This window comes from Dipteris shenzhenensis, chromosome 1 (genome assembly GCF_047967505.1).
Source record: "Dipteris shenzhenensis isolate YYH24624 ecotype China chromosome 1, Dip_SZ_1.0, whole genome shotgun sequence".
Classification (NCBI taxonomy): domain Eukaryota; kingdom Viridiplantae; phylum Streptophyta; class Polypodiopsida; order Gleicheniales; family Dipteridaceae; genus Dipteris; species Dipteris shenzhenensis.
This window is the reverse complement of record NC_141596.1, coordinates 31,368,927-31,396,486: the sequence shown is the minus strand read 5'-3', so window position 1 is coordinate 31,396,486 and position 27,560 is coordinate 31,368,927. Positions and strand designations below refer to the sequence as shown.

The window sequence follows — 27,560 nt, the reverse complement described above, 5'->3', positions numbered from 1 at the left end:
TTAGAACTGAGCTCTTATGAAAGCTCAAATACAATCATTTTTTAGGGGACTACCCAGGGCAGAGAACCCTTACAGACACAAGCACACAAAAGGACAACTTAGAAAGGGATCTCCTTTCCATTTGGAAGAAGATAATTGTGTCATCTTATCCTCATCATCAGGCTCAGTCTTAAGGTGGAAAGGAGATCCCTTTCTCCTTCGGTCCTTCTAAAGTAGTGCCACCATATCTTCAAATGTAGTCGATGCGACGCGACACACTTCTAGAGAAGATTGGAAATGGGGTGCAGCATCTTTCATGCTCTTGATCAAGAGTGCCATCTTATCCTCATCATCAGGCTCAGTCTTAAGACTAGTGAGTTGATTGATGATGGAATACATAGTAACTAGTTGATCACTGAGCTCATCAGATTCAGATCTTTTAAGTTCATAAAACTTTAGCTTCAGAAAACCTTGGAATTGGTAATTCTATTAACGAAGATATCTTCGAGTCTACCCCATCCTTGGGTCTGCTGATGATCAGATGACTTAAAATCGATATGGTGAATGAGAGAATCAGCGAGTTCAAGACCAATAATGGCAATGGCACGTTGATTGCGCTTCTTGCAGGTCTTAGCTGCTCGTATTGTGTTGAAGGTGTTTTCTCATCTCCGGGGACAATTTTCCATAAATCTTCCCTCATCAAGATGAGTTGCATCTTTGTTTGCCATATAGGATAACTGGTCCTTGAGAAATTCTTTGATGAAGTCAAGGGAAAAGATGAGGTAGATAGAGCCATGGAGATGTGGAGAAGCCTCGAGGCAAAAGATAGAAAATCAGTCACTGCATTTCTTGAGGGTGAAACAGGAGGAAGAGACTATCCGTTGGGAATACAACTGAAGTAACCAGGGAAGAAATCATTTGCTGACGATGTGGATCTGCAGGTAATGTAGTGAAGTGCACATAGGTTTTCAAAGAAGAGACCTTTATATGAGTTGTGATTCAGATCTGAGAGGCGGTGTCTCGAGAGCTGATTTCAATGCAGCATTCCGTAGGACGATTCACAATCTTGAGGGCTAAAAATCTTCATTATTGCAGAGTTAATGATGGGTAGACATTACATATATGAAAGTTGTTCATTATGCCCATTCAGATGCTGAGATTTGTTATGTACAAAAGTGCTGCTTTAGAGTCAAACAGCCCGGTGGAGAGAAGAGGAGACATAGGCAACGAAGGAGTGATGCATATACGATGGTCGTGGATAGCCAAAATTGAGATTAAGGAACCTTAGTAAAGTTTCACTAAGGCTTTAGAGAAAATGGGCGTTGGGCAACAGAGAAAATTGGCAACATGCTGTAATAACGTCTTTGAAAAAAAACAGGCGTGGTGGCTGCAGAATCAGAGGCGGCGGTAGAAAGTATGACAAACCAGTCCTGAACACCATACAGGCAAGGAAGAACCCCCTTCAACGATATGGCGATAGCTCCAACCTGCACTCCATGGCAGAGATTACAGCAAATTGACCAGGTCTAGAAAAAAAATACAGCAACAGAGATGAAATTGAAGGCGACGTCTCAAACTAGAGGCCTAGTTCTCACAACCTAACAGGACATTGTACTCATTGAGGAACCCAAGTTGTTGCAGGCGAGGATTGACAGATGCAGATCACTTATCAGGGAGATTGCAGGACTATATATATGGAGTCCAGCAGATGGCATTAGAGGTGGGATTTGCACTTCTGTTTTTGCCAGATGAGTTGCAGATATCATTCAGAAGCAGAGCAGTTTACATCATCATCCAGTTTGAGAATACTACCATTGGTATTCTCAATGTATATGCTCCCATTATACCTGGGCATAGACGCATCTTTTGGAGGCAGCTTAGGGAGACACGTCCATAGGCAGACACTTGGATTGCTGGAAGAGATTTCAACATGGTTGAATTATCCAAAGACAAGATTGGTCAGAGGGAGGGCGGATGACAGATAGAGAGAGGTAGAGTGGGACTGCTTCATGCTTCATGCTGGACTTCAGGATTCATCTCGGCTGGATGATTTCACTCCTGGCAGATAGTTTACAATCATTGGGTCTCCTATGGATCCTTTCCTTAATTAGTTCTCTCACTAGGACCCGGTGTTGCTACAGGTTTTGTTGACATTCAAACTAGGTGGCGCTGGTGCAATCAGAGTTTCGGATTTTTTTGTTGAGGAGATCGAGTTTGTGCAGGAGCTTCAAGACATCTAGCTCTCAGAGGACAGACGAGTGGGGCTAGGACGGGTGGAGAAGGCTCTAGGGAGGTCATTGTTGCATGCCAGTTGAAAGGAAAAGCGAAAAAGAAAACATAGAGAGAGGGAGAAGGTGGACGTTGCAGAGATAGCTAGATTACATCGTATGGTACAAAGGTTACTGGACTACATTTTCTTGGAGAGCAGCACAGGAGAATTGCAAGAGTTGCAAGCTAGGAGAGCTCAGTTCCTCTTCTACTCACAAGAGACCTTCTGAATCCAGAAGGGTGATAGATGCTCGAGAGAGTTCTTCAGAGCAGTTGGATAGAGATATTCCTCCGATTGCCTATAGATGATGCTGATGTATTGCAAGCGGACCCTCATCGTCTCATGGAGATTGCATCAGACTTCTATTCCCGTTTCTATACAGCAAACCCAATAACAGATGAATAGCCAAAGCGAGGGAGTTTTGCAGGTCGTCTCAGATAAGATGAGCAACTGTTGGATAGACCAATCTCTCTTTAGGAGGTTACAGATGTCCTACAAGAGCTACCCATGGAATGCCCCGGAGAGGATCCACTATTTTTCAGGACCATGTGGGAGATCATTGGACCTCATCTTCGTCTGCTTTTGTAGTGGCTCTTCAGCTGGGATCTTTTGGAGAGCCCTTGTGTATAACTCTTATTAGTCTCATCTCGAATCTTAGGAACTGGAGACACAATACACTTCTTGGGACTACCTACACGATCTTGGTTAAGACTTTGGCACTGCATGTTAGACCCTTGTTGTGCGACATCATCCGAGCCACTCAAATAGGCTTTGTTCAGGATCACTGCATCTTAGACAATGTGCTCACTTTTTGGGAGGGCATAGGCTAGCTAGCAGGATATTGCCGTTCTACTTCTTGATCTTGAGAAGGCACATAATAGAGCTGACTAGAGTTTCCTAGAGGGCACCTTTAGGAGACTAGGCTTCAGTGACGTGGATTTCATGTGTATCTTCCCTTTTCTCAGAATCGGCTAGCAGAATGGTGATATGTGGAATGTGGCCCAGCATTCCAGTTATCCATATCGGTCAAACAGGGGTGGGCCTCTTGCACCATAGCTGTTTCTTTTTGTGGCGGAGGTGATGGGCTACTTCTCGTAGGCTACAGGGACTTTGGGGCTATCTCCCAAAAGTGGGAGCTTGTAGAAACAGAGTTTGTAGATGATATGCCAATGACAATTAAGGGAGATCAGCAGCATAGCTTGACTGCTACTGCCACATCCATTGACAAGTTCTACCTAGCCTTAGGGTGGCTTGCCAATTGGGGCAAATCAAAGGCTAGTGCTGAGCAAGATATTCCGGATTGGGGAGCTGATATAAGTTTTGTTTTGGATTCCCAAAGCTACTTCCACCATGTACTCAGGGATTGAGGTAGGTGTGGATCTGTCCCTTGTTTTGGAGACTTTTCTTGGCTGGTAGAGCACTGGTGCTCAATCAGGTACTTTTGGCCATCATGTGGTATGTGGTCTCTTGTGGATGTTTCCATGCTGACAATATGAGACAGGTGAGGAAATTGCTTAGGAACTTCTTGTGGAGTGGAGGGGATGATTTAATGGACCCTAGAGCCAGAGTATCATGGGACACTATCACTCTTCCTACATCATAGGGAGACTTGGGATTCTTGATCTAGAGCTTCAGAGTAGGGCACTCCTGGTTAAGCTTCTTGTTAGAGGCTTGACTCTAGGAGACGAGCCATGGAAGCAATTCCCATTTCATGGTTTCTACAGTGCACATCAGGAGCAATAGGGCAATGGTTGGGTAGTGTGTTGGGGTAAAGGCACATTGCCAACCCTTCATTAAAAGATAGGACACCTATGACTGTCTTAAGACAGTCATAGGGCAAACCTAATCCTAATAAAACATAAGTGAGTTTGTGGTGTGGCTCACATTGGACTTCACACCCGCACTAGAGTGTCTCACTCTCACTCTCTTGCTCTCTTCCACTCCACTCTTCTTCCCCCCTATCAACTGGTATCAGAGCCTCCTTTTCCCTTGCCTCCTCTCCCTAGCTTCCTCTCCCTAGCCTAACCTTTTCCGTACGGACGTACGGACCGTACCGTACGACCGTACTTCGTCCGTACAGTCGTACGGACGGACTGCGACAGCGTAGCAGCACAGTGCGCAGGCGGCGCAGCAGTGCAAAGTGTGGTAGCGGGCGTGGTCACGGGCGTGGTCACAGGCGTGGTCGCAGATCGCGGGCTGTACAGCAGCTACATAGCTGCAGGGCGGAGCTGCATCAAGCAGCTATACAGCTGCCTGCAGGTGCATTTCGCGCGCAGGGCGGCGCACTTCGTACACAGGGCAGCAGCAGATCTGCGGGCGCACTTCGTACACAGGGCAGCAGCAGATCTGCGGGCAGCAAGGCGGCGCATCGCGCAGGTGCAGGCCTCTTTCGTGCGCCGTACATCTGTACGGCCGTACAGTTGTACGGTGGCCGTACGTCCGTACTGCCATACCTACAGGGAGCTGTTTTTTTCGTTTTTTGTGCAGCAGGGAGGTACTTTTTTCGGTTTTTCGGGAGCTGTGTCAGGGACTTTCGACAGGAAGACATCGTTTTTCTGGATCTGCGTCAGAGGAGTACATTTCTCCTTGGATTTGTACCCTGCACAGGTACAGCAGGTACATCTGTACCCTGCACAGGTACACAGGTACTAAAGTACAGCAGGTCCAGTCTTTTTTTTTTGGGAAAGAAAGAGAGGAGAAAGAGCATTCTGCTCTTCATTTCTCTTGATTCAAGGTCATTTTTCAGTTCACAAAAACTGTCTTATCTTGAAAGTACAGCCAGTACTTTCATTCATCTCGTGCTTGAGGTGAAGGAACCACAGTGCGTGGTTGATTGCACAGTTATTCTGTTCTGGGAATGTAATGCCTTGATTTTGCAAGAGGACATATGCTTTTACTGGGTTGAATCTCAGTTTACAGGTGAGCAGATCATAGGGCTTTTGCACGGAAGGTGATGCATTGTATGCCTTGAGGCAGTGTGGTGCCAGAGAGCACACTTTTGTCTTGATTTCCGCAGTGTCGAGGTGACATTTACTTGCAGGTCACATTTCTTGTGCAACACTCAGAGAACTTCAGTTGAGCCACGCTTGGCCAGGGCGCATCGAGTTTACTCGGTCCCTAACTGTCCATCGTTGACAGTGCTCAAAAGGTTCCTCATTGAGTGTTTGTACGTTGGGATCTGTGTATGTCATTTCTACACAGGGCAGTATATGCATTACACTGGTGGATATTTTTTGTCAGAGAGATTTTCATGTTGCATGCTACCTCAGTGTTGAGGTGTTCTCCACTTGATTCAGTTGTCAGATCAAGGGGCTTTTGCCCAAACTTTGTTTGACAGCACTTGGGATACTGACAGAGATCTTCAGATGCATTTTCTCCCCTTGGTATAAGGGTGATTGCTTGGGATTTATCCCATTTTCTGTTGCAGGCTTTGTAACAGGCTGAAGGATCATTTATTTTTTTTTGGATGTTAGTCAAGTGGTTTCTGCAATTTAACTCAGTGCAAGACCTCATCTGAGGTGGGAGAAGTGATCAGTACAGTCAGTACAGCAGTGTTTACAGCAGTGTTGGTGATTTTGTCAGATGATTATGCACTGTTAAGCACTTGTTGAGCAGCAGCAGTCTGAAATTACTGTTCTTTTATGCCTCTTTGAGCTCAGAACAGTGTGTCAGAAGGTACAGTTTTTGCAGGGTCATTTACTGTTTTGCTGCAGATTTTACTGACAGTAAAAACAGCACCATTGAGAGTGCTTCTGGCTCTTGAATAGAGCAGTTTTTTTTTTTCTGAGAAATCAGAACTTTTATTCAGTCTTTTTACTTCCAGGGTGTCAGGTACTTTCCTCATCTGATATGGCATCAGGGGGAAGTGATGCTTCTATTCTGAACATAAAGAAACTGGAAGGAGCACACAACTATCCATTATGGGCAGAACAATGCTTGAATGTACTTCTGTTAAAGAAGATTGCTAAGCCCATAAGGGTGAAGGGTGTCAAGCCATCTGATATGTCAGCTGATGACTGGGAAGAGCTTGACTTGTCCGCGAGGGCAGCTATCATGCTCACTATTTCAGACACTCTTGTGTTCAATGTACAGGCTGAAAAGACCTCTTATGGTCTATGGCAAAGACTAGAAGAATTATATGCCCAAAAGAGCTCAGCCAGTAAGGTTTATTGGCTGAAGAAGCTGGTTGATCTTCGCATGAAAGAAGGTACAGCTATGACCTCACACTTGAGTGAGTTCAATGCTATCTTTACACAGCTGATTGCACAGGGGTTGAACCTTGATGAGGAGTTCAAGGCTACTTTCTTGCTGTGTACCCTCCCCGAGAGTTGGGACACTTTCAAGACCACCTTGTCAAACTCGAATGCCACTCTTATTTATGCTGATGTAGAGAGCTCTCTCCTTATGGAGGAGATGAGCAGGAAGAATAATGCAGGCAGCAAGTCTTCAAATGCTTTGCAGGTACAGGACAGAGGCAGGACTCAGCAGAAGGGGAGATCTGCTAGTAAGTCCAAATCCCGCAGTCAGTCCCGTGGCAAAAAGGACATTGAATGCTTTTATTGTGGCAAGAAGGGACATGTGAAGTCGAAGTGCTTCAAGTTCATACGGGATCAGAAAGCCAAGAAGGCTGAAACAAAGGATGCAGGAAATGCAAGCAAAGGCAAAGGCAAGGCCAAGGCAGATGACTTGGATGCAGTGAATGTTGCAGCAGAGGACAGTGACAGTGACATACATGATGTTTTATGTTCTTCTGCTGTAATAGCACATGCTTTGGTTATTGATGGCCATGACATGCACACCTGGCTCTTGGATTCAGGTGCCTCTTTTCATGTTACTCCTCATAGGGAGTGGTTTACTTCCTACACAGGTACTCATGGAGTTGTTCATCTTGGGAACAACTATGCATGTCAGATTGCAGGGATTGGCAGTATACAGATAGTATTTCCTGATGGACGCACATTCATGCTTGATGGTGTCCGCCATGTGCCGCAAATCAAGAAAAATCTGATTAGCACTGGCTTATTGGATGACAGTGGTTACCACACCACATTTGGGGATTCCAAATGGGTGATTACTGATGGCCAGACTGTAGTGGCTGAGGGTTTTAAGAGTGATACCTTGTACCCTCTTAATGTTTCCAGTGTGGGTAATCATGTTGTTGCCATAACCGAGCTGCCAAAGGTTTCATTGTGGCATAGCCGGTTGGGACACATGTCTGTTAAAGGAATGCAAGAACTGTCACGTTTGGGTTATCTGCCGCCTCTCTCTTTTTCAGATTTGCCTACTTGTGATCATTGTATTTTTGGCAAGCATTCTGTGACTCCTCATAAGAGGAGATCTCCCCAGAATAGAGCACCACTTGATCTAGTGCACACTGATTTGTGTGAGATGCCACAGTTATCACTAGGGGGTGCAAAATATTTTATTACTTTCATTGATGATGCCACACGTAAGGTGTGGGTCTATTTCTTGAAGCATAAGGGAGATGCCTTAGATGCTTTCAAGAAATTTGTCGCTCAGGTAGAGAATCGGACAGGTCGTAGGCTGAAATGCCTCAGATCCGATAATGGGGGTGAGTATGTGTCACATGCTTTTGTGCAGTTTTGCCAAGCTAAGGGCATCAAACAGGAACTCACAGCCCCTCATAATGCATCTCAAAATGGTGCAAGTGAGCGGATGAATCGAACTATTCAGAAAAAGGTTCGATGTATGTTGTCTTATGCTGCATTACCCCATGGCTTTTGGGCAGAAGCCGTGCAAACAGCAGTTCACATTATTAACAGGTCGCCAAACAAGGCTTTGGAGTTGAAAGTGCCAGAGGAGGTGTGGTCTGGCAAGCCACCCTCATACAAGCACTTACGTGTATTTGGCTGCGAGTGCTTTGCTCATGTACGCAAAGAACTACGCACCAAACTGGATCCAAAGTCTATCAGATGCATCTTTATGGGTTATGGTGACGAAGGTGAAATGGGGTACAGGTTATGGGATCCCGTTAAGCGGAAGATTATACGCAGCAATGATGTCATCTTTAAAGAGGATAGTGTACACAAGGAACCTGTGCAACCTGTGGAATACAGGAGGGTTATTTATGATGATGTTGGACAGCAAAGAATGCCCATTTATATGCAGCAGCAGGCTGCTGCAGAGCACCCTGTTCAAGAGGGTATACAGGCTGAAAATCAGCCAGATAATTTTGCCAATGATGCACCACTGGATGTGCCAACAGATGGGGCTGTAGAACAGCCAGATATGGTGGTACAGCCACCCGTCATGCATGAACAACAGGCTGGACAGCAGCCTAATGCGGAACATTTTGTTAGGAGGAGCTCCCGTGCACAACGGCCTCCTGCCAGGTTTGTTCCAGGAGCCAATAATGTGGCTGATTTTATCATGCTGACTGATTGTGGTGAGCCTTCCAGCTTCAAGGAAGCTATGGGAAGAACAGAGAAAAAGAAGTGGGAGAAAGCCATGCAATCTGAAATGGACTCCCTACTTCAGAATGATACATGGGACTTGGTGCAGTTACCTGCAGGCAGAAAGGTTTTGCCATGCAAGTGGGTTTACAAAGTCAAAGTGGATTCAAATGCTTTACCTCGGTATAAGGCCAGATTGGTTGCCAAGGGATTTAAGCAGGAGAAGGGCATTGACTTTGATGAGATCTTTTCCCCTGTAGTCAAGATGACTACTTTGAGAGCAGTATTAGCTCTTGTTGCTCATGATGACATGGATTTATGTCAGATGGATGTGAAGACAGCTTTTCTTCACGGAGATCTCCATGATGAGATCTATATGAGTCAGCCAGAGGGATATGCTGTTAAAGGGAAAGAGCAGCTTGTGTGTAAGCTCAAAAGGAGCTTGTATGGACTCAAGCAGGCACCAAGAGAATGGTACAAGAAGTTTGATGCCTTCATGCAGTCCCAAGGGTATCATCGGTGTGAGACCGATCATTGCTTATACACCAAACGGGCAAAGGATGGCAGTTTGATGCTACTCATTCTGTATGTGGATGACATGCTTATTGCCAGTAAATCTCAGCATGAGATTAATGCTTTGAAGAAACAACTGCATAAGTCTTTTGACATGAAAGACTTGGGTGATGCAAATCATATTCTTGGCATGCGTATTACTCGTGACAGGTCCAAGGGACTTTTGTTTCTGTCACAGAAAGAGTACATTGACAAAGTACTGCAGCGCTTTAAAATGGAAGGGGGGAAGTCCATTAGTACCCCGTTGCCTCCACAGCAGTAAGGACAGCCCCAGATCAGATGATGATAAGGCTGAAATGGCCAAGGTTCCGTATGCATCTGCAGTTGGATCTTTGATGTATGCCATGGTTGCCACTCGTCCGGATATTGCTTTTGCGGTGGGAGTCATCAGCAGGTATATGGCAAATCCAGGCAAGCGGCACTGGGAAGCAGTGAAAGGTGTCTTGAGGTATCTCAAGGGTACCAAAGACTTGTGCATATGCTATGGTAGGCAGGATGCATTGGTGCATGGTTTTACAGATTCAGACTATGCAGGGAATGCAGATAACCGGAAGTCTACTACCGGTTATATTTTTACATTTGCAGGAGGTGCTATATCATGGGTGTCTCGGTTGCAGAAATGCGTTGCACTGTCAACCACAGAAGCTGAATATGTTGCAGCCACTGAGGCTTGCAAGGAAGCAATATGGCTTACTCGGCTGGTGGGAGATTTGGGCATTACAGGAGATATGCCAGTTTTGCATTGTGATAGTCAGAGTGCTATCATGTTGGCAAAGAATCCGGTCTTTCATCAGAAGACCAAGCACATAGAGGTGAAATATCATTTCATCAGGGAGGTACTGGAAGACAAGCGACTTGAGCTTGTGAAAGTGCATACTGATGATAATCCTGCAGATTTGCTCACTAAGAGCTTGCCTACAGAGCGGTTTGCACATTGCCGCCACATCATGGGATTAGGATGAGACCATTCTTACTTTATGGTCTTGTATACAGTAACTGTATATTGCTGTAATTTTTATTCTTTTCTCCCCTTTAGGCACATTGGCCTTTAGGTGGGAGGTTGTTGGGGTAAAGGCACATTGCCAACCCTTCATTAAAAGATAGGACACCTATGACTGTCTTAAGACAGTCATAGGGCAAACCTAATCCTAATGAAACATAAGTGAGTTTGTGGTGTGGCTCACATTGGACTTCACACCCGCACTAGAGTGTCTCACTCTCACTCTCTTGCTCTCTTCCACTCCACTCTTCTTCCCCCCTATCATAGTGTCAACTGGATTTTCATAGTGGATCATTATCGACAGCCCATTCTCTGATGGTGAGGAGACTTTTTCAGATGTGGGATCATTTTCTCTAGTATTAGAGCAGTTCTGTCCACCAGACTAGTTAACAAGGCAGCCTTTTTCCCCTAAACCCCCTAGTGTAGTAGCAGGGTGCTACCCTTGGCAGTGAGCAGAGGTCTAGATTGGCACGTTGGCATTCACTTGTCTATAATTGGCGATTGGTCTAGTGGAGGACATGAGATTATGGAGGAGACCATCATTCACAGATGTGGGCCTTTGCCCAAGTTGCGGGTACCAGACTTTAGATCATGAGAGCCATTCCACATGCTTGGAGAGGGGACTCTCATGGACCCTCAGTACCCTCAGATAGAGTTCAAATGGTCTGGGAGCTTCAGTGAGCCGGGCACTTTGTTTAGATGTGAGAGGCCCATCGACACCTTTCTCATACTTTACTCCAGACACCTCTCATTCATAGATATGGACCTCCCTAGGTTGCTGATACTTCACTTTAGATCAAGAGAGCCATTCCATAGGCTTGGAGAGGGACTCTCACGGACCCTCAATACCCTCAGATAGAGTTCAGATGGTTTGAGAGCTTCAGTGAGCAAGGTGCTCTCTCACACATAAACAAGACCTTGTTCAGATGGTTTGGGAGCTTCAGTGAGCAAGGTCTTGTTTAGGTGTAAGAGAGGACCGGCACCTTTCTCATACTTTACTTCAGACACCTCTCATAGGGACACCTCTCATAGGCTTATGTTGTCACAACTGATTGATCAGGAGGATTGACACTTTTGGTTGCGAGACCTGTCTCACATTGACATTGTGGCTGAGTCTAGGTGGAGGCTATGGATCTTTAAGGAGAGACCTCGCCGAGTTGGATTGAGATCCAGGGGACTAGTGCTTGCAGCTCTTATTGCTTCAAATTGTCCAGTCCCTTTCTTTCAATATTCCATGAAGATTGAATACAGGATTCAGCAGTGTCTCCCACTTACAGCTTTTTAGCATTAGCACACACAAGGGACCTCAGAGCACCAGTTGAGAGATTTTAGGCTCACTTTTGTGGGATCATAAGGAAGGTCTCATACATTCTTTGGCTCACCATTCAGAGAGGCATCCTAGTTGGCTCTTAGCTTTAGCATATGGGCAGGCTTTCCTTATGCATGAGGTGCTAGAGGGATCTGGCAACCATTGTTTGTGGAGTTGCCATATCTCCAGGGTGGTTTGGAGAGGAGTCTTTAGATTATTTTCATACATTGACGCTGTGTTCTTCACTTTGACTTGGGGAGCAGCTCTTTGGGGTAGAGGATTTGGTGCTTTTGCTTTGTACGATGCAGAGGCGGGTGATCACGCCTTCTTCATTTAGCAATGTCGCAGATGTGGCCTTGTAGATCACTGCACCATTGAGCCGCAAGGCTTGTTCTTTCTTCCTATTCTAGCTCAGGACCCACTGCCTTCTTCACAAGAGGGTTCGGCTTGGGAGGTGGTATCCAATTATAACTTTATGGTGGATATGGTGCTCGAGATTTGCTCTTGTCATTGGCAGATAGACATCCACGGTTCAATAAAAAAAATAACACTTTGTTTACTTTGCCATTGAAAATTTCTTTTGGATTTGATAGGTCTAGATATATTTTTACAATTTGGTGTTAGTGGGAGAGATGCATTAGGACATTTGTAGCTGCTCTTGACAAACTGATTGCATTCATGAGGACTTGGGACTGTTCTTCCTTGCTTATTTGTGTTACTCCATAAGGGATGACATGGCGGAATGAATTACTTCTTACTATAAAAGCTGCTTTCTTGCTTTTTCCAACAAGTTCTAACTTTGGACTCAATGTAGTAATTTGATCACTTTACTATTACACAAGAGGAAAAATAATGAAAAAAGTACGCGCATTCTTAGATATGAAGTCTTTTATCTATGGTGTATCAGCCTTAGGTATGTTTAGAATGATTGATCATGAGCTGAAAACAAAAAGCGGGGAGCTGAATAGCCCTTTTTTCTTTTAGTTTCAAAAGAGAGTTTGATTGTCACATGGACGTGATGGTGATGGTGATGGTGAAGTGTCTAAACTAACTGTCACTGAATTTAGCCAGGGGTGCCAGGCTAGGGGTCTTAGTTAATGCCCAAAGGATACCTATGATTTCATGTGCAATAAGTGCAACTCCTAGTGCTTTTAGAGGGGTTCCAGTTTCTAAGGTCATTGGTTTGGTTCACTTGGGTCATCCTTTAAAAATTGACCCCCTAGAGATCCTATAAACTAGGGTCATTGGTTTCAAACATTAGGGTCATGGTTTGCCAACTGACCCCCCCTAGGGGCATTAAATTTCCATGCCCCATTTGCCATGTGTCTGTGTGTAGAGCTTGTGTGGCCTCTCTGCTTCCCTTGTGGCACCGGGGTGTCACCTCTGGAAGCACCTGGAAGGCCTTGGAGCCCTTCCTTTCCCTTCCTTGCTGTTTTAAGTCTTCTCCCCTACCAGAGGTCCCTCATTCTGAAGATGGCGGATTTTTTGCTGCTCCTCTCTTGCTGGCTGAAGTGGATTTTGAAGCTTTCTCCACAACAGTTCTCTTCCCCTTGGTGTTTCCTGCTGCTGGTGGCATGCCCCTGGACCTGGACGCCTCCATTCTAGGCCTTTTCTGGTGGTTTTCTTGACTTTCTTCGTAATAAAAGTCCTCCTTTCCTGCTTCTGAGGCCATATTCTTGGACACCTCACTCCTAACTTCTGTCTGGTGCAAGGTGCACTGAGATCTGAGGTGTTTGTGGGATGGAATCTTTATTCTGGTGGCCGCAATCATGGCGGATTTGCTACAGCTTGCTGGACGCTTTCTTTTGACCTCTGCCAGTGCTGGAAGTCAGTCAAGGGCAGCTCCCTCCTACCAGAGTCTGCTGTCTTCTGTTCAACCATCTTCTAGGGCTGTTTCGGGCTGAAACATGCTCTTTCTGTTGGCTAGATTCTTATCTTCTCCTTCTACTTTATGCTACTATCATTCTTGCTGAGTTTCTGCGAGGTTGGATGCCCTGCCTTTGGCCCCGGAGAGGATTGGGACACTAGTTGTGATACTCTCTTCCTGGGGGTGCAGTGGCAAGCCTTGGGCTCAGTAATGGCTTTGATCTATGTGGATGCATTGCTTGGCATGCTGTTGGGTTGTTCTACTGGTGTTATGCATGGCTATTGAAGGGAACCAAGAGAATAGCACTGGGAGTTGGTCACGGGCACAGCCATGGGTTGGCATTGTACTAGGTTGCACCTGCGGGTGAGCTCTTGAAGGGAGTCCCTTGTATTTGAGCTAACCAGTAATTAAATAAATACCGCAAGGGGCGCCAAGTGTTGGGGCCAACAGGTGTCACTTTGCATGCTTTTGGGTAGGGGCATTCTAGCCTCCCTTGTTTTAAATGGTTCAGTGATGCTATGCTGTGAAGATATATGTTCTAAGTATTGCTCGTGGGCAATGGCAATGGTTCATGTGGGCTGCATTTCAGATTTGTGAGATAATAGTGTCAACTACACTGCCCTTTGTCAGTTGAAGGCCGGTTACATTGATTGAGCATGCTTGTGCTTTCTAAGCTAGGAATGTAAGTTTGCCTCTTTGTAAGAAGCGATACATAAGTATAAAAGGTCCATTTAGCTTTTTATGTTATAAATAAGAGAGAGAGAGAGAGAGAGAGAGAATAATGTCCTCGGAAGACCTTGCGGGTCTATGAGAAAAAAAGAAAGAAAGAAAGAAATTTTATTTAAGTCTTCGGGAGACCGTGAAGGTCTATGAGACTAAAGATAACTAGTACAATGAGCATAACGGTGGCGGTCTCAAAAACGGGCCGGCCAACCGTTTCTTCAAAAAAAGTTATGAAGGACTGTGTGTCTAGTCCTGGTACAAAAAATGTGTATCTATCTCCAGATGATACAAAAAATGGCACAAAAAATGGAGCAGAAGGGGGGAGATACAAATATATATATATGCATGTGGTGATCGTCAGAGGCCAATCATAGAGGGGCCGTAAAATGGGAGGTCGAAAAAAACCCTGCGATGGATGATTGGCCTCTCACGTCACGCTGCCTAGTCGAGCTTGGTCGTCGGGGGCGGCGGGTGGCCCTATGGTGAAGAACGAGAGCGACGGTGACCCCAGTAGGGCGGGCTGAGAGCATAGAAGGGATGTCATGGACCCGGATGTATCTGTCGCTGCTGGCGCAGCTGTCGTGGCTCTGGCTCTCGCTCACGTCCGCATCGTCGGCTAGATTGAGGAGAGGTATCCTGTGACTGGAAGAAATCAGTGATGGGTCGCTGAGTGTCCTCACGCCGTGTGGGCTGCGCATGCTGTCGTGCCCGGAGAGATGCATCTCGGTGGCAGGTCATCTCATGTAAGAAAGCGGCTAGGCACCGTTGGTCCGAGAACTCCAGCATGCGTGGGAGGGGGCCGAATCCATCGCGGAATAGGCAGTGGTACCGGCCTCGGATGGCATAATAGATAGGGCATCTGAAAGCAAAGTGCTCCTCCGACTCGATCTCCTGCAGGTTGCAAAGTGGGCAGATGCGGCCCTCTCGTGGGATACCCTCTGTGCGTCCGCTCTCGATCCGTAATCGGTGTGACGAAACCCTAAACTGGCCGAGTGAAATCCGGAGCGCATGCAGTAGATGAATCTGTGTATAACCCGGGGGCATGATGAAACCCTCCTGTGAGATCTGGAGGCAGTGTCGACGATAGCAATCGAGCTTCACAGGAAGCTCGGGGTGAAGAAACCAAGTCCTCCAGGTGTGAAGCTAGAGCAGGTCCTCGGATGATCTGGTTGACCTCCTGGTCAGTGGGGGAGAAAGGGGATGGTGGAGCATCGAGGCTATACTGAAAAGGAGGCAACCGGTCCATGTCGAGGCCGAGTCGGGTGAACCAGCTAGAAAGGCGTCCATACCAACATCGTTGGTCCCCATCAGCGGATGCCATAGAGGAGGATAAGGCTAGCCAAGGTAGGCGGAGGCGAGCGTCAAAAGAGGAGCTGAAGTCCCTGACCCTGTGTAGATAAGTGATAGCCTGGAAGGCCGCATCAAGCTGTACTGGTGAGGCGCCGAATTCTGCTAAGATGATCTGATGAGGTATCGATGGTTTGCTGCGGATCATCCAAGCAAACATCAGTATCTGTAGGCACTCGACGCGTGCCCACTCTGTGTCTGAAAGGTCGGCCCCCCACCATGGGCTGCCGTACATGCCTGCTGGGCGGACCAAGGAATAAAAAAGAAGAGACTTGGTCCGCGGGTCTTGAAAGTGAGAGTGGTAGCACTGTCGCTCCAGTCTGGCAAGAGCGGCATAGCCTCGACTGATCCTGGCCTGCATGGCCAGGCGCATCGTGAAGATCGAGCCTGAGAATACAACGCCCAGGTATGTATAGGAGTCGACTATCTCAACAGGGTCGCCGGCGAAGAGGAACTGCTCTCGATGCATAGCGGGTCGGGAGGTGTTGAAGATCATTACCTTGGTTTTCCCAAGGTTGACCTTCAAGTCATGGGTATCACAGAAGATATGAAGTCCATCCAGGTGTCGCTGAAGACCAGTAGCAGAGGAGGATAGTAGTACTACATCGTCTGCGTATAAGAGAATCTGGATGACAGCCTCCGCAAGAGAGCAGCGTGCACCTCCGAGTGTCCTGATGGTGGTCTCGAGCTCGTCGATGTAGAGGCCAAATAGAGTCGGTGACAAGGGACATCCTTGTTTGACCCCTATAGTGCTCGTGATCTCTGTGGTCCAGCTAGTACCAATCCTGACCGAGCCCGTCACCCTAGTGAGGTGTGGGTCAGCCCTAGCATTTCGCTGGGTCGTGAGTCAGAGTGTGCGGCGTAAGGCTTTACACTCGTCATCATACCAGCTATTGCAAAGGGTGGAGCCAACGGGTGGGGGGCGGGTAGACCGAGTAGTGTAAGGAAAGATGTGGCGGGCTGCATTGTGGAGAGAGTGGGTGATGAGGGCAGCTCGGTGATCTAGAGAGGGTATGGTGTCTATGTGTCTGAGGAGAGAGGCTAGGTGGGCTGAGTAGTCAGGTGAGAGGTTATGATCAAAGTGTATATCATGATAGGTGGTGTAGTGCGGAGTGTGGCTGGAAGGGGCTCGAGGCGTAAGGAGATGAAAGAAAAGGTAAGTGTGGTCGGCTCCTGGGGGTAAGGGTGCGGTACGGAAGTGAGTGATCTGTGAGGCTAAAGCAGGAGATCCCAAAATGTAGTCGACGACACTGGCTCCTCCGCCATGTGGGAAACATGTGAAACCAGAGGAGGCGGGCCACCGATCTAGTCCATTGTAGATGACCAGATCATGTATACATCCAAGATCCAAAAGAGCCTGCCCATATGCAATAACGGGGGCTCGACTGTCAGCGGAGGAGCGGGGGAAGCCCGAGTCCTCTATGTCCATCTCAGGTAATAGGACCGGATCTGAGTGGAAATCCAGGAGGGATGTCTGATGTGTGCCTGTCCTTGCGTTGAAATCCCCAACTAGGAGGACCTCTCCGCGTCTGGAAAACTCCACAATGTTTGGATGGATATCTAAATAGGGAGATACCCCCGTATCCTCGCGTAGCACCCGTGCAAAGTGTGACGTCTCAGGGGGGAACTAGCAGACTGCAATAAAAAGGTCGCGTGTGGAAGGGCGTCGAAAGCAGAGCCATAGGTAACAGGTGTGAACATCCCGTCTGACCACGGATATCAGACTAATGAGTGCTGAACAGAAGAGTACTGCAACTCCGCCTGAGCCTCGGACCCCCCCAGTATCTCTGGTCTCCTCACGGAATATTGACTCCGAGGTATAGCCACTGACCGAGGGGAGAGGGCGCTCGAGGCTTTGGTGTGTCTCTGTATAGAAAACTATGTCACGTCCAGTGTATGACTCTGAGAAATTCCCAGGGTCAGACCATAGGGTACCATTACAGTTCCATATGGTGCATGCCAAGGGTACTGTGTGCTGAGTCTGAGTCTCATAGACCATGTCTCCCTATTTGGGGGGCGGAGCCTGCTACCGTGTCTTGAGTACCTGGTGGGGCTCGGCGGCGGGGGCCAACTAGCAGGCGGCCATCTCGGACGACAGCCCACTTCCCCTCTTGATGGGCTGCATCTCGCTGCTGAAGTAGGGTGCGCCGCTCCTCTACTTGCATAGGTGTGAGATCCTCATCCATGAAAATGGTAGGGTGGTCCCGTAGTGTAGCGTGCTGCCTGAGTGCTGCAAGTTGAGCCTGAGTGTCCGTGAATCGGATGATAAGTGGCTGTGGACGTGTGGGATCCCGTCCCGTGTGCCATGCATGCTCGATCCCATGCTCGGCGAGAGAGAGAGAGAGAGAGAGAGAGAGAGAGAGAGAGAGAATAACGTCCTCGGAAGACCTCGCGGGTCTATGGGACTAAATACACAAACCAAAAAACTACAGCATCAGTTAGAGACTGAGAGTCTGTGGGGGAGTACAACAACTCAGCCCCATATTATTATAATAGCATAACATAACTACATTCAGGTATTATGTAAGAGTGATCTGAATAACATCGGTTTAAGACCCAGAGTCTTTGGGTTTAGGTTTGAAATGTCTTATCAGTGCTTGCCCATCTTGGTAGACCGCCCATTTACCTTCCTTCCTTGCTTCTTTCACTTTGATGAGTTCATTTGCCCGTTGTTTGAGTTGGGTCATAGTGAGCTCTTCAGATATCCAAATCCTAGTACCTTTCAGCTTGTTGGTTTGTCTAAGGATCTTGACCCTTGAGGCTTTTTCTTTGAAGTAAATCTGTGCCTAGTTACCCTTTCGAGTGATGAAGCTTATGCCATTCTCATCCCAATCAACTTGTGGTACTGCCTTCTTGAGAGAGAGAGAGAGAGAGATTTTATTCCTGTTTTTTGGAAGATTTTGTTTCTTGACTTGCTTCTTTATTTTTGCTTAGTCACTTTCTTCCTTTCTTCTTCCTTTCTTGTTTTCTTTCTCTTTTGTTTTTTTTTTGGAGGTTTTTTGTAAGCACTGGGTTTGCCCAAGAGACTCCGTGGGTCTTTAGAAACCCAGTATAGCTACTTATGCTTGGGCACTGATGACGACATAAGTGTTGCTTTGCTGGCTAAGTATGTCTTCCTTTTGTTTTTCATTAAAGTTTTTGTTTAGCTCTTGGAGTTTGCCAAGGCTATCTTAGCCGTCTTCGTGCTTCCTCGTATTCTTCCACCTTGCCCTTAGTTGTGCAAAGATTCCTTCAAGCTGAATTTCTAATTTGGCCATAACTCTCCATCGGCCGTTTCCTTCACCATTTTCTCTGTTATGATCATCTTGCAACCCACAATCATCATATATAATCAAAGTTGCTACTCGTTTGTGTGGGCAATAGTCAGACAAAGCAAAACACAAGAGGAGTAGCTGACAGAGAGGGCTCTCTAGGAGGGCATTACAAAGGCGGAAATGCCACGTGGCTGTCCATGACTGGAGCAAGCCGGATTGCGCAGGGTTTCCAGCATCAAAGGGCTGTGATGAGGAGGTTGAGATTATGTTATTTGCAGTACGGACACAAGGACGATCCTGTTGGAAGGTGTGCCGGGACTTGGACAAGGCCTGGCAGGGTGCGGATCTACAACAAGAAGCAAGAGCAGGAATCACGGCAGATTTTGTAGGCCAAGGGGCCTTGGATCAGGGATGATTAGGGCAGGCCTGCCTAGGGCCAGTGGCAGCCTGCCACGTGGCCAGGCAGGGCCAGCCAAATCTCAGACTATGTGCCCCCACCTAGGGGGGATTTTGAAGAGCTGCAAAAGTCAGGTGTAGGGGCTGATTGGGTCGGCCAATTCGCCCCCTACTAGGCAGCTATTTTGAGGGGGGCTTTGCCCCTATAAAAAGGGGCCTTTGGGTCCCCTTTAGGCATCACCTGGACCAGCCTTCAAGGAGCAACAAGGAGCAGCAGACCAGCAACTTTTGGGCCTACATCCAAGAGGAGAAAAGTGGGCTGGAGGGCTGCAGATTAAGCTTGGAGAAGCTGCCCACCTATTTTGACTACCCGGGCAGTACAGTGGAGGGATCACCGAACAGAGAGCTCAAAGGAGCACGTGGGCTCAAGGATCTAGAAGAGCCAATGTCACCAGGCTTTAAATATTCAAAAGTCAAAGCATAAGTTGACCATTTATTGATCATAATTAATGAGTTCTTCTTTTATTTAATTATGTTCAAAGAGTTACTTTCATTTGGCCAAAGTCTTGACTCCGGTCAAAGATACTTAACCTCGGTTAAGTAAGCCTAACCTTGTTTAGGAAGATCTGGCGTCGGCCAAGATGGTTAACCACGGTTAACAAGGAAATTAAGGTGCTGACTTCGGTCCAAAGAGTGTTGACTTTAGTCAACGAGACTTGGCTCATGCCAAGAGGGTTAACCTCGTTAACTAAGGTGCGCTAACTTCGGTTGGAGAGACTTGGCCATAATTAAGGCGCTCTAACTGATGGCCAAGCCCCTTAATTACAGCCAAGAGGATTGACCTCGGTCTACTAAGATTTTTGTTTTATGTTTTGTTCATGTGTTTTGTTCAGTGGGGACGCCCACAAGTGACTAGGATTAGTCTATGGTCTAATTGCATGCAAAAGTGCTAACCACTATTAATGGGTACCATGGTTGTGCGCTCTAGTTGTTAATTGTAGGTATCAAGTGGGACTGAAAACCCAAAAGTGCTATGGAGCCTGACAAGCATCTAGGAGGACATTCGCGTGACCAAGTGCTTCGAGGACTCCAGAAATTGCCCTTTAGTGGCATGTAACTAGTTTTTAGTTAGGAAATTTGACAAGTGGCATGTTGCCAAGAAAGAGAGCCTGAGAGCTCATGTAATTACTTCACGTTTTGGATTTTTGTAACAACAGTGCTACGCTGAACTCATGTACTCAGTTTTCTCTCAAGTAATAAAAACCTAGGGGGGTCCAGCGCGACGATTGTCGTGGGCCCTAGTGTGTTTGTAGAGACAGGGCGAGAGAGAGTGTTTGCAGTAAATTGTCAAAAGGCTAGTGGGCGTGACATCTCTATGCAATCATAAGATCACTATACGCGAGTTGATGCCTCGTTGATAGCCTACAACTTGGGTTTTAGGATGTTCCTTGCGTATTTCTTTTTTGTTCTTCTGTGTGGCCTTTGTATTTTCAATGAGCCTTGCGAGAGGCGTCGATTTCAGCCCCGCCGTGCGAGGATCCAAGAATGAAAGCAGAGACCCCACTAAACTTAAGCTACTGTGTGGGTAATGATTGGGTTGACGGGAGCATTGACCTTGTGTGTAATCTAAGCGCCATGCTCACGAATGTCTGACGGAGAATTCTCAGTGTAACAATGCCTCCATGCGCAGTGACTCTTCACGCGGGCACACTTTGAGAAGTGACGCAGGGCCGATGGAGATCTTGGGAATTTCTTTGCGGGTGACGCTCATCTCTGTGAATGATCTCCGTAGGTCAACGCTAGCTTAGGTGTCGGTGAAGATCAACGACCAGATGGTGGTTTCGTTCATTCGAAATGAAGCATTGACTACCAGAAAGCTTGCGCAAGGTTCGACCTTGCATCGTCATCTATTCCGCCATCTCCTCCGCTCACGAGATCTTGCACATAGAAGCCGACGCGATGTGGGGATTCTGGCCGTCAAAGAGCTGATGTGGTAGCACAGGAGGGCAGGTGACGTGGCACGTAGGCAAGCAAGCGTGCTGACGTGGCAAGTGTTCAAACTTCATATTGATGATGTGGCATTGAGTTGTGACATGTGGCAACTGATGTGGCGCTGACGTGGCACATGCGTGTGCGATGACGTGGTATACATGTGGCACACACACATGCTAAGGTGGCAGACCTATAGTTAACCCATGTTGGGTTGAGTAACCTGACCATAGTTGGTTAATCCTGGTTAGTTGACTCTGGTTAGTTGAACCAGTACTCATTTAGTTAAACCTTGGTCTAGTTAACCTGGCCTAACCAGACCAGTTTGGTTGGTGTAACAAGATCAGTCTGGTTGGTGTAACCAAACTATGATCAGTCCAGTTACTCTTGCGAGAGTCCAGTTACAGACTAATCAGACCAGAACCAGCTTGTTTGGTTAGTGTAACCAGTCGGTTACTCATCCGGTTACTTTTTTTTTTTTCATAAAGACAGTTGTAGAGACAGTTCTAGCTTACTCTTTGAACTTCCAATAGTGTTCCCAAAAAACAACCCCACCGTGAGGCTACTGCAACTTGCTCCACCGTGGTTGCTCTCTGCATCCTTCCTAGGCTGGAGAGTTGCCTCATTGTCTTCTCCACCCCGGCTGCTCTCTGCCCCATCCATCGCAACCTTGAAGCTCTCTTGCAGATACTGCATCTCTGCATCCTTCCTAGGCTGGAGAGCTGCCTCATTGTCTTCTCCACCCTGGCTGCTCTCTCTGCCCCATCCGTCCTGGCCTTGAAGCTCTCTTGCAGATACTACATCAGTTTCCACCTACCTTTCAATTATTTCCTGCCAGAAAATCAGCAGAAAACAGAGAAAATCATAGTTTTGCAGAAATAAAAGAGATGCATGCCTTTGTGCACAGAGAAGGGAAAACAGATGCATTCTGAGTGCTTTCTACAGCAGCTAGAAAAGGTTCAATGAATGCTTAAGCAACTTTGGGGGTTTATGCATTGAGTTGACAGCCTGGCACTGGCACGAGTTGTGAATGCAATACATCTCTTGTTGAGGTATTCCTCTTAGGAAAGAAAAGGCTGAGTGCATTAGTTGCATACACAGTGTGCGTAAGAGAGTTGCAAATCTCAGATTTTGGTTGCAGTGATGGCTTCACAGCAGCATGCCCAATCATCCCATGAGGGAATGGCAGAGTTTCATCAGGTCCAGTAGACAGAGGCTATGCAGATTAATAAAGAGAATGCCTACAGAGAGCTGATTACTCAGTTGGGAGAGGCAAGAAGCGACCCTTTGTTTCGTAGGATGGTACAACCTCTCTTTGAGGAAGAGCCAAAGAAACCTCCCTATGGAGCAAATCAGGACATGATGGGCAAAAAGAGATCTTTGAGTCCTACTCCTTTTTTCACAAATGAGGTATTGGGAAAGAGTAAGAAGTCTCGCCATAGGGACAGCAAAAAGAGGAAAAGAGTTGATCTTCCCAAGAAGAAAAAGGCGAAGCATCATCATAGTTCATCTAGTTCGTCTTCTTCTTCTAGCTCTACCTCTTTATCCTCAACATCATCTTTTTCTTCTGGATCCTCAGAGCCAAAGCATAAGTAGAAGAAGAAGAAGAAGTATGGCAAGAAAGCAAAGTTTAAAGATGGTGGGAAGTTAGCGAGATTTGCCACTTACAATGGCCAATATGGCCAAGCTGAAAAGGCAATGCAGTTCATAAGGCAGTTTGATGCTGCCTTGAGCGTGGAAAATTTCGGTGAGTCCTCGAAACTTTGTATGGTTGGTTTGCACTTGATTGGTACAGCCAGTGCATGGTAGCTAGCTAAAACTGCTAATTATACAACTCCCAAGAAATGGAAGTATTTCAAGAAAGCCTTTTATAAGTAGTTTATTCCCAAGCAGTTTTGGGATCATGTCCTCCTTGGTTGGGAGAGTATGCATATGGAAGCACGAGATACAGTTGAGTCTTATAATCAAAAAATTTGGGACTCATATTTACAGGTTTCACCTTTCAAGAAAATCTTTGACAAGACTCAACTCAGGAAGTATTGGGCAGGACTCACTCCAAAGATACAGGCCCAAGTAAAAACTAAGGATATCAAAGATATTTCAGATCTTATGCATTCAGCCAATGTAGCTAATCTTATATACATGCAAGGTCCTACTACTGTACCTTCACTACAAGCCCTTGATAAAAAGTCAGTGACCCCCAAGTCTGAAACAAGAGACTTTCCCAAGGCTCAGAAGAGGGGATTTCAGCCTCAAAAGCCGAGGGGAAACCACAGCAACTCTTCCCAGATCTCTCTCTGCATCCCAGAGTCTCCTGCTCTCATAGGCCACTACATGACCATTCTAATGCAATGCAGCCCCAACACACTCCCCACAAGCATCACAATCCACATCAAATGGCTGATACAAATTTGGAACTATCAAGATTGGCTCGGTAGTCAACCTCTCTTTGAGTGTGGTGAATGCTGTCTTTTGTGGAATTCCCCATCTAAAAGCTGCATTTTTCTTAATAAGGTCGTGAAAGTGAAGCGGCTATGTCCGCAAAATGCCTGATTCATCTTCTGTAGTAAGAACATAGGCCTAGGAAACTACGGACTTCATGCACAATTTTCAACTTTGGTCATTTCTAAATGGCTTGGATCTTTGCCGGATCCATCCTTATCCCATCTTTGGATATTATATGCCCCAACGGACTTAGAAAAGACAATTATGTCATCAAAGATGTGAAGAACCAGCCTTCTCAAGAATGCAAATGTGTGCAATGCATGCAAAATTTGAATGCCGATTGGCCCTCCAATGGGGAAGAGCGCCCTAGTGAGAGTGCTTGTTTCTATTTCGACCTACTTGCAAGGTGTGTGAGAGATGGCGGATGAATGCAATGTGGTAGACAGAATGCTATGTGAGATTCACAATGAAGGGTGATACCCTTTCATTAATGTCCCTTGAGATCACTCAAGTTCCATCTTCCCATTTACACCTACCCTTAGCCTATGACCCATGCATCTACCATTCAATGCACCTTAATGCACCCTTCCCTTCCAATGCCCCGAGGACCTAGACACCTGTGTGTACATTTTTATTAATAGAATAAGTGTCACATGTCTCAATTTGATGCCGTCTGAAGCAGCGGCTCCAGCTCGACTAGTCTTATCTACTCAGATGATCCACCGCCATAACAAATCGGTCGATGTCCATCATAAATACAAATACATGTTACACCATTGGCATATAATATATAATAATGTTTTAATGTCTACTAATCACGGATTAGTGATTTCTCTTGTCATGGGCATTAGTCAATCCAAAAGGCATCACCAAATACTCATACAACCCAAAAGTAGTGTGAAATGCTATCTTATGCACATTATGAGGCTGTATCCTCACTTGGTAATAGCCACTCTTTACTTCTATCCCGCGGAAAACTGAAGTCCCATTTAATTGATCCAGCACATCATCAATGCGCGGAATAGGGAATCTATTCTTGATGGTCATTTTATTTAGAGCGCGATAATCGATGCACATACAGAATGAACCATCTTTCTTCTGTACCAGCAGTACAAGAGAGCAAAAAGGAGAAGAACTGGGCTGAATCAACCCCTTGGACAACAAGTCCTGCATCTGAGCCATAATCTCCTCTCGTTGAGTTGCACTAACTCTGTATGGGGGCCTATTTGGTGGCTCATTGCCAGGACTGAGTTCTATGCCATGATCTTCAGGTCTCTCATGGGGTAACTCCCTTGGCAAAGCATTAGAAAAGCAATCTTTAAAATTTTCAAGAAACTGAAATTTATTCTGATCTGCCTCACTTATTTCAGCATGCATTTCCACATCTCTCTCTTTTACAAAAACCATGTAAGCTGAAACTGTAGACTTTATTTCTTTTCCAACAGAACTATTTGATACAGTGGGAATAGTTTCCCCTCTATTCCTAGCAACCACACGATGTACTTTGCCCCTATGTACAAATTCCAACACTCTCTCAAGAAGAGTCAACTTCACTGCCTTGTGATGGAACCAAGGCATACCCAAGACTACATCATGATGTTTCAGTGGAGAAATGAAGAAGTCTTCTTGATCCACATAACTCTGTACATGAAGACGGAGCTTCCCTATCAAGGGAGTGACTAGCAGAGGGTTCCCATAGAACATTTGGTCAGCATCCAGAGCCCTGCCCAACTCCTCCGTCTTTATTCCCAGCCTTAGTACTAAATCTTTTGATATAAAGTTATCTGTAGCCCCTGGATCAAATAAAATCAGCGCTTGCTGGTCTCTGACTTTGCCCCATGATAGCAGCAATTCTCGTTCCTCTGGGTTTGAAACATGACCTAGTATATCAGGAATTCCTCCCGCCATTGGTTTGTGCAGTCCCCGTGGGTTCTCTGCCTCTTTTCCCTTCGGAGTTAAAGGATTTTCTAGGCACTGGGCAGCCACATGCCCCTCTTTGCTGCATCTGAAGCATTTGCCCTCTTTCCCGAAAGTTTCAATCTGTTCAGGGGTAAACTATGGTCTTCCCTTATAGGGCCTCTGTACTGCTGTAATTCATGCCATCCATACATGGAAGCATTATCTTTTGGGTGCGGATTTTACTATTAAAACAGATCACCAAAGTTTGAGATACTTTCTGACTCAGACATAGCTCTCCGAGAAGCATATGAAATGGGCAAATATGCTGTCAATGTACCATTTTCAGATTGTCCATACTCCAGGAGTTCGGAACAGAGTGGTAGATGCCTTGTCCCGAAGATCCCAGGTCAACAATGTGACTGTTGCTTATCATCAAGACCTGGAAGACATGAGGGAGCAATATGCTAATGATGCAGATTTTGGTGAGATTTTACAGCAAGTACAAGAGGGGCAGTCATACACAACTTGCTAGTCAACACAAAGAAGAGTGAGTTCTTCATGCTAGAGATACATTTCCTGGGACACATCATCTCACGAGATGGAGTGAGGATGGACCCTGCCAAGATAGAGTCAATCAAGAATTGGCCTCCATTGAAGAACCTACATGAAGTCTATAGTTTTCTTGGCTTATGTTTATACTACAGGCACTCCATTCGCTATTTTGCTGAGATAGCTTCACCCTTACATGCTTTGTAGAAGAAGGCAGTGACTTTTTGTTGGGGGAAGAAAGAAATTGCAGCATTCAATGAGCTGAAAGAAACGCTATGCTCTAATCGTGTTATCATTTTTCCGGACTTGTGAAAGCCTTTTGTTCTTCAATGCGATGCAAGCGGCAATAGTGTTGATGGAGTGCTTATGCAGGAAGGCAGAGTGGTTGCATATGAGAGCAGGCTGCTCCGAGATGCTGAACACAACATGAATGTGTATGAGCAAGAATTGGTAGCTGTAATTCATGCTCTTACTATGTGGAAGCACTATCTTTTAGGTGCTGATTTTTATGTGCAAACTGATCATCAATCGTTGCGATACTTTCTCACTCAGAGAAAGATGTCAAAGAAGCACATGAGATGGGCAAACTTCCTTTCCATTTTTCATTTTCAGATTGTCCATGTGGCTGGAATGAAAAGCTGTGTGTAACGCAGCCATTGAGGCATAAGGTGCTCACTGAAAGTCATGCCCCACAGTATGCAGGGCATAGGGGTATCGAGGCTACAATCAAAGCAGTAGAGTACTACATTTATTGGCCTTCTCTACGGAAGGATGTTGAGGCTTATGTCAGGACATGCATCACTTGTCAAAAGGTGCATGGCAGGCAGAAACAGCCTGGTTTACTTCAGCCTTTGCCTATACCAGATAGACCATGGCAGAGCATCGCTATGGATTTTGTTTTTGATCTCCCTCACACTCCTTCTGGTCATGATGGAATATGGACTATAATTTGTAGATTTAGCAAGATGGCTCACTTCATTCCAGTAAGGAAGAAGATTCCAGCCGAGTAGATGGCAAAGGAATTCTTGAAGTCTGTTTTCAAGTATCATGGGATGCCTGAGTCTATCGTGAGCGATAGAGATCCACGGATGACCAGCATGTTCCGGAGAGGTTTGTTTGATAACATGGGTACCTCACTGCTGTTTTCATCTTCTTGTCATCCATAGTCTGATGGTCAATCAAAAGAGTTCTACAGCTTTGGATTTGCTACGTTGTTATGTGTCTGAGCACAAAGCAAAGTGGGAACAATATTTGCCGCTGATTGAGTATGCATACAACAATACAGTGCACTCTTGCATGGGTAAGGCACCATTTGAAATAGTGGAAGGAGTGAGAAAGGTTCCTCCTATTTTGCATACAAAAGAGAAGATTTTTGTGGCAGATGAGTATGTGGAGGACTTGCGGGCAGCCTATGAAAAGGTTAAGTATGCCCTCCAATGCAGCCAGGACAAGCAGAAAAGAGCTGCAGATAAGCATCGTAGGAACCTGGTCTTCACAGAAGGTGATTGGGTGTTGCTGCGTTTTCCTAAGGCACGACTCAGGAGCAAG

The 27,560-nt window shown here is 46.2% G+C and overlaps 1 protein-coding gene and 1 pseudogene across 7 annotated transcripts in view; one reads left to right on the top strand and one right to left on the bottom strand.

Annotated features, from left to right (window-relative positions):
- The window catches only part of LOC147905695 (uncharacterized), a 122,489-nt gene that overhangs the window by 13,066 nt on the left and 81,863 nt on the right, over positions 1-27,560 (top strand). The window contains exon 1 of one of the 7 annotated variants that reach the window (XM_087381285.1): positions 20,791-21,017. The exons of the other annotated variants lie outside the window; for them this stretch is intronic. Coding sequence (XP_087237411.1) covers positions 20,963-21,017 — 55 coding nt within the window. The 5' untranslated portion in view covers positions 20,791-20,962. Of the gene's footprint in view, positions 1-20,790; positions 21,018-27,560 lie in introns of those variants that run through there. 7 annotated transcript variants of the gene reach the window in all.
- On the bottom strand, positions 1,278-17,479 carry LOC147905696 (uncharacterized; annotated as a pseudogene).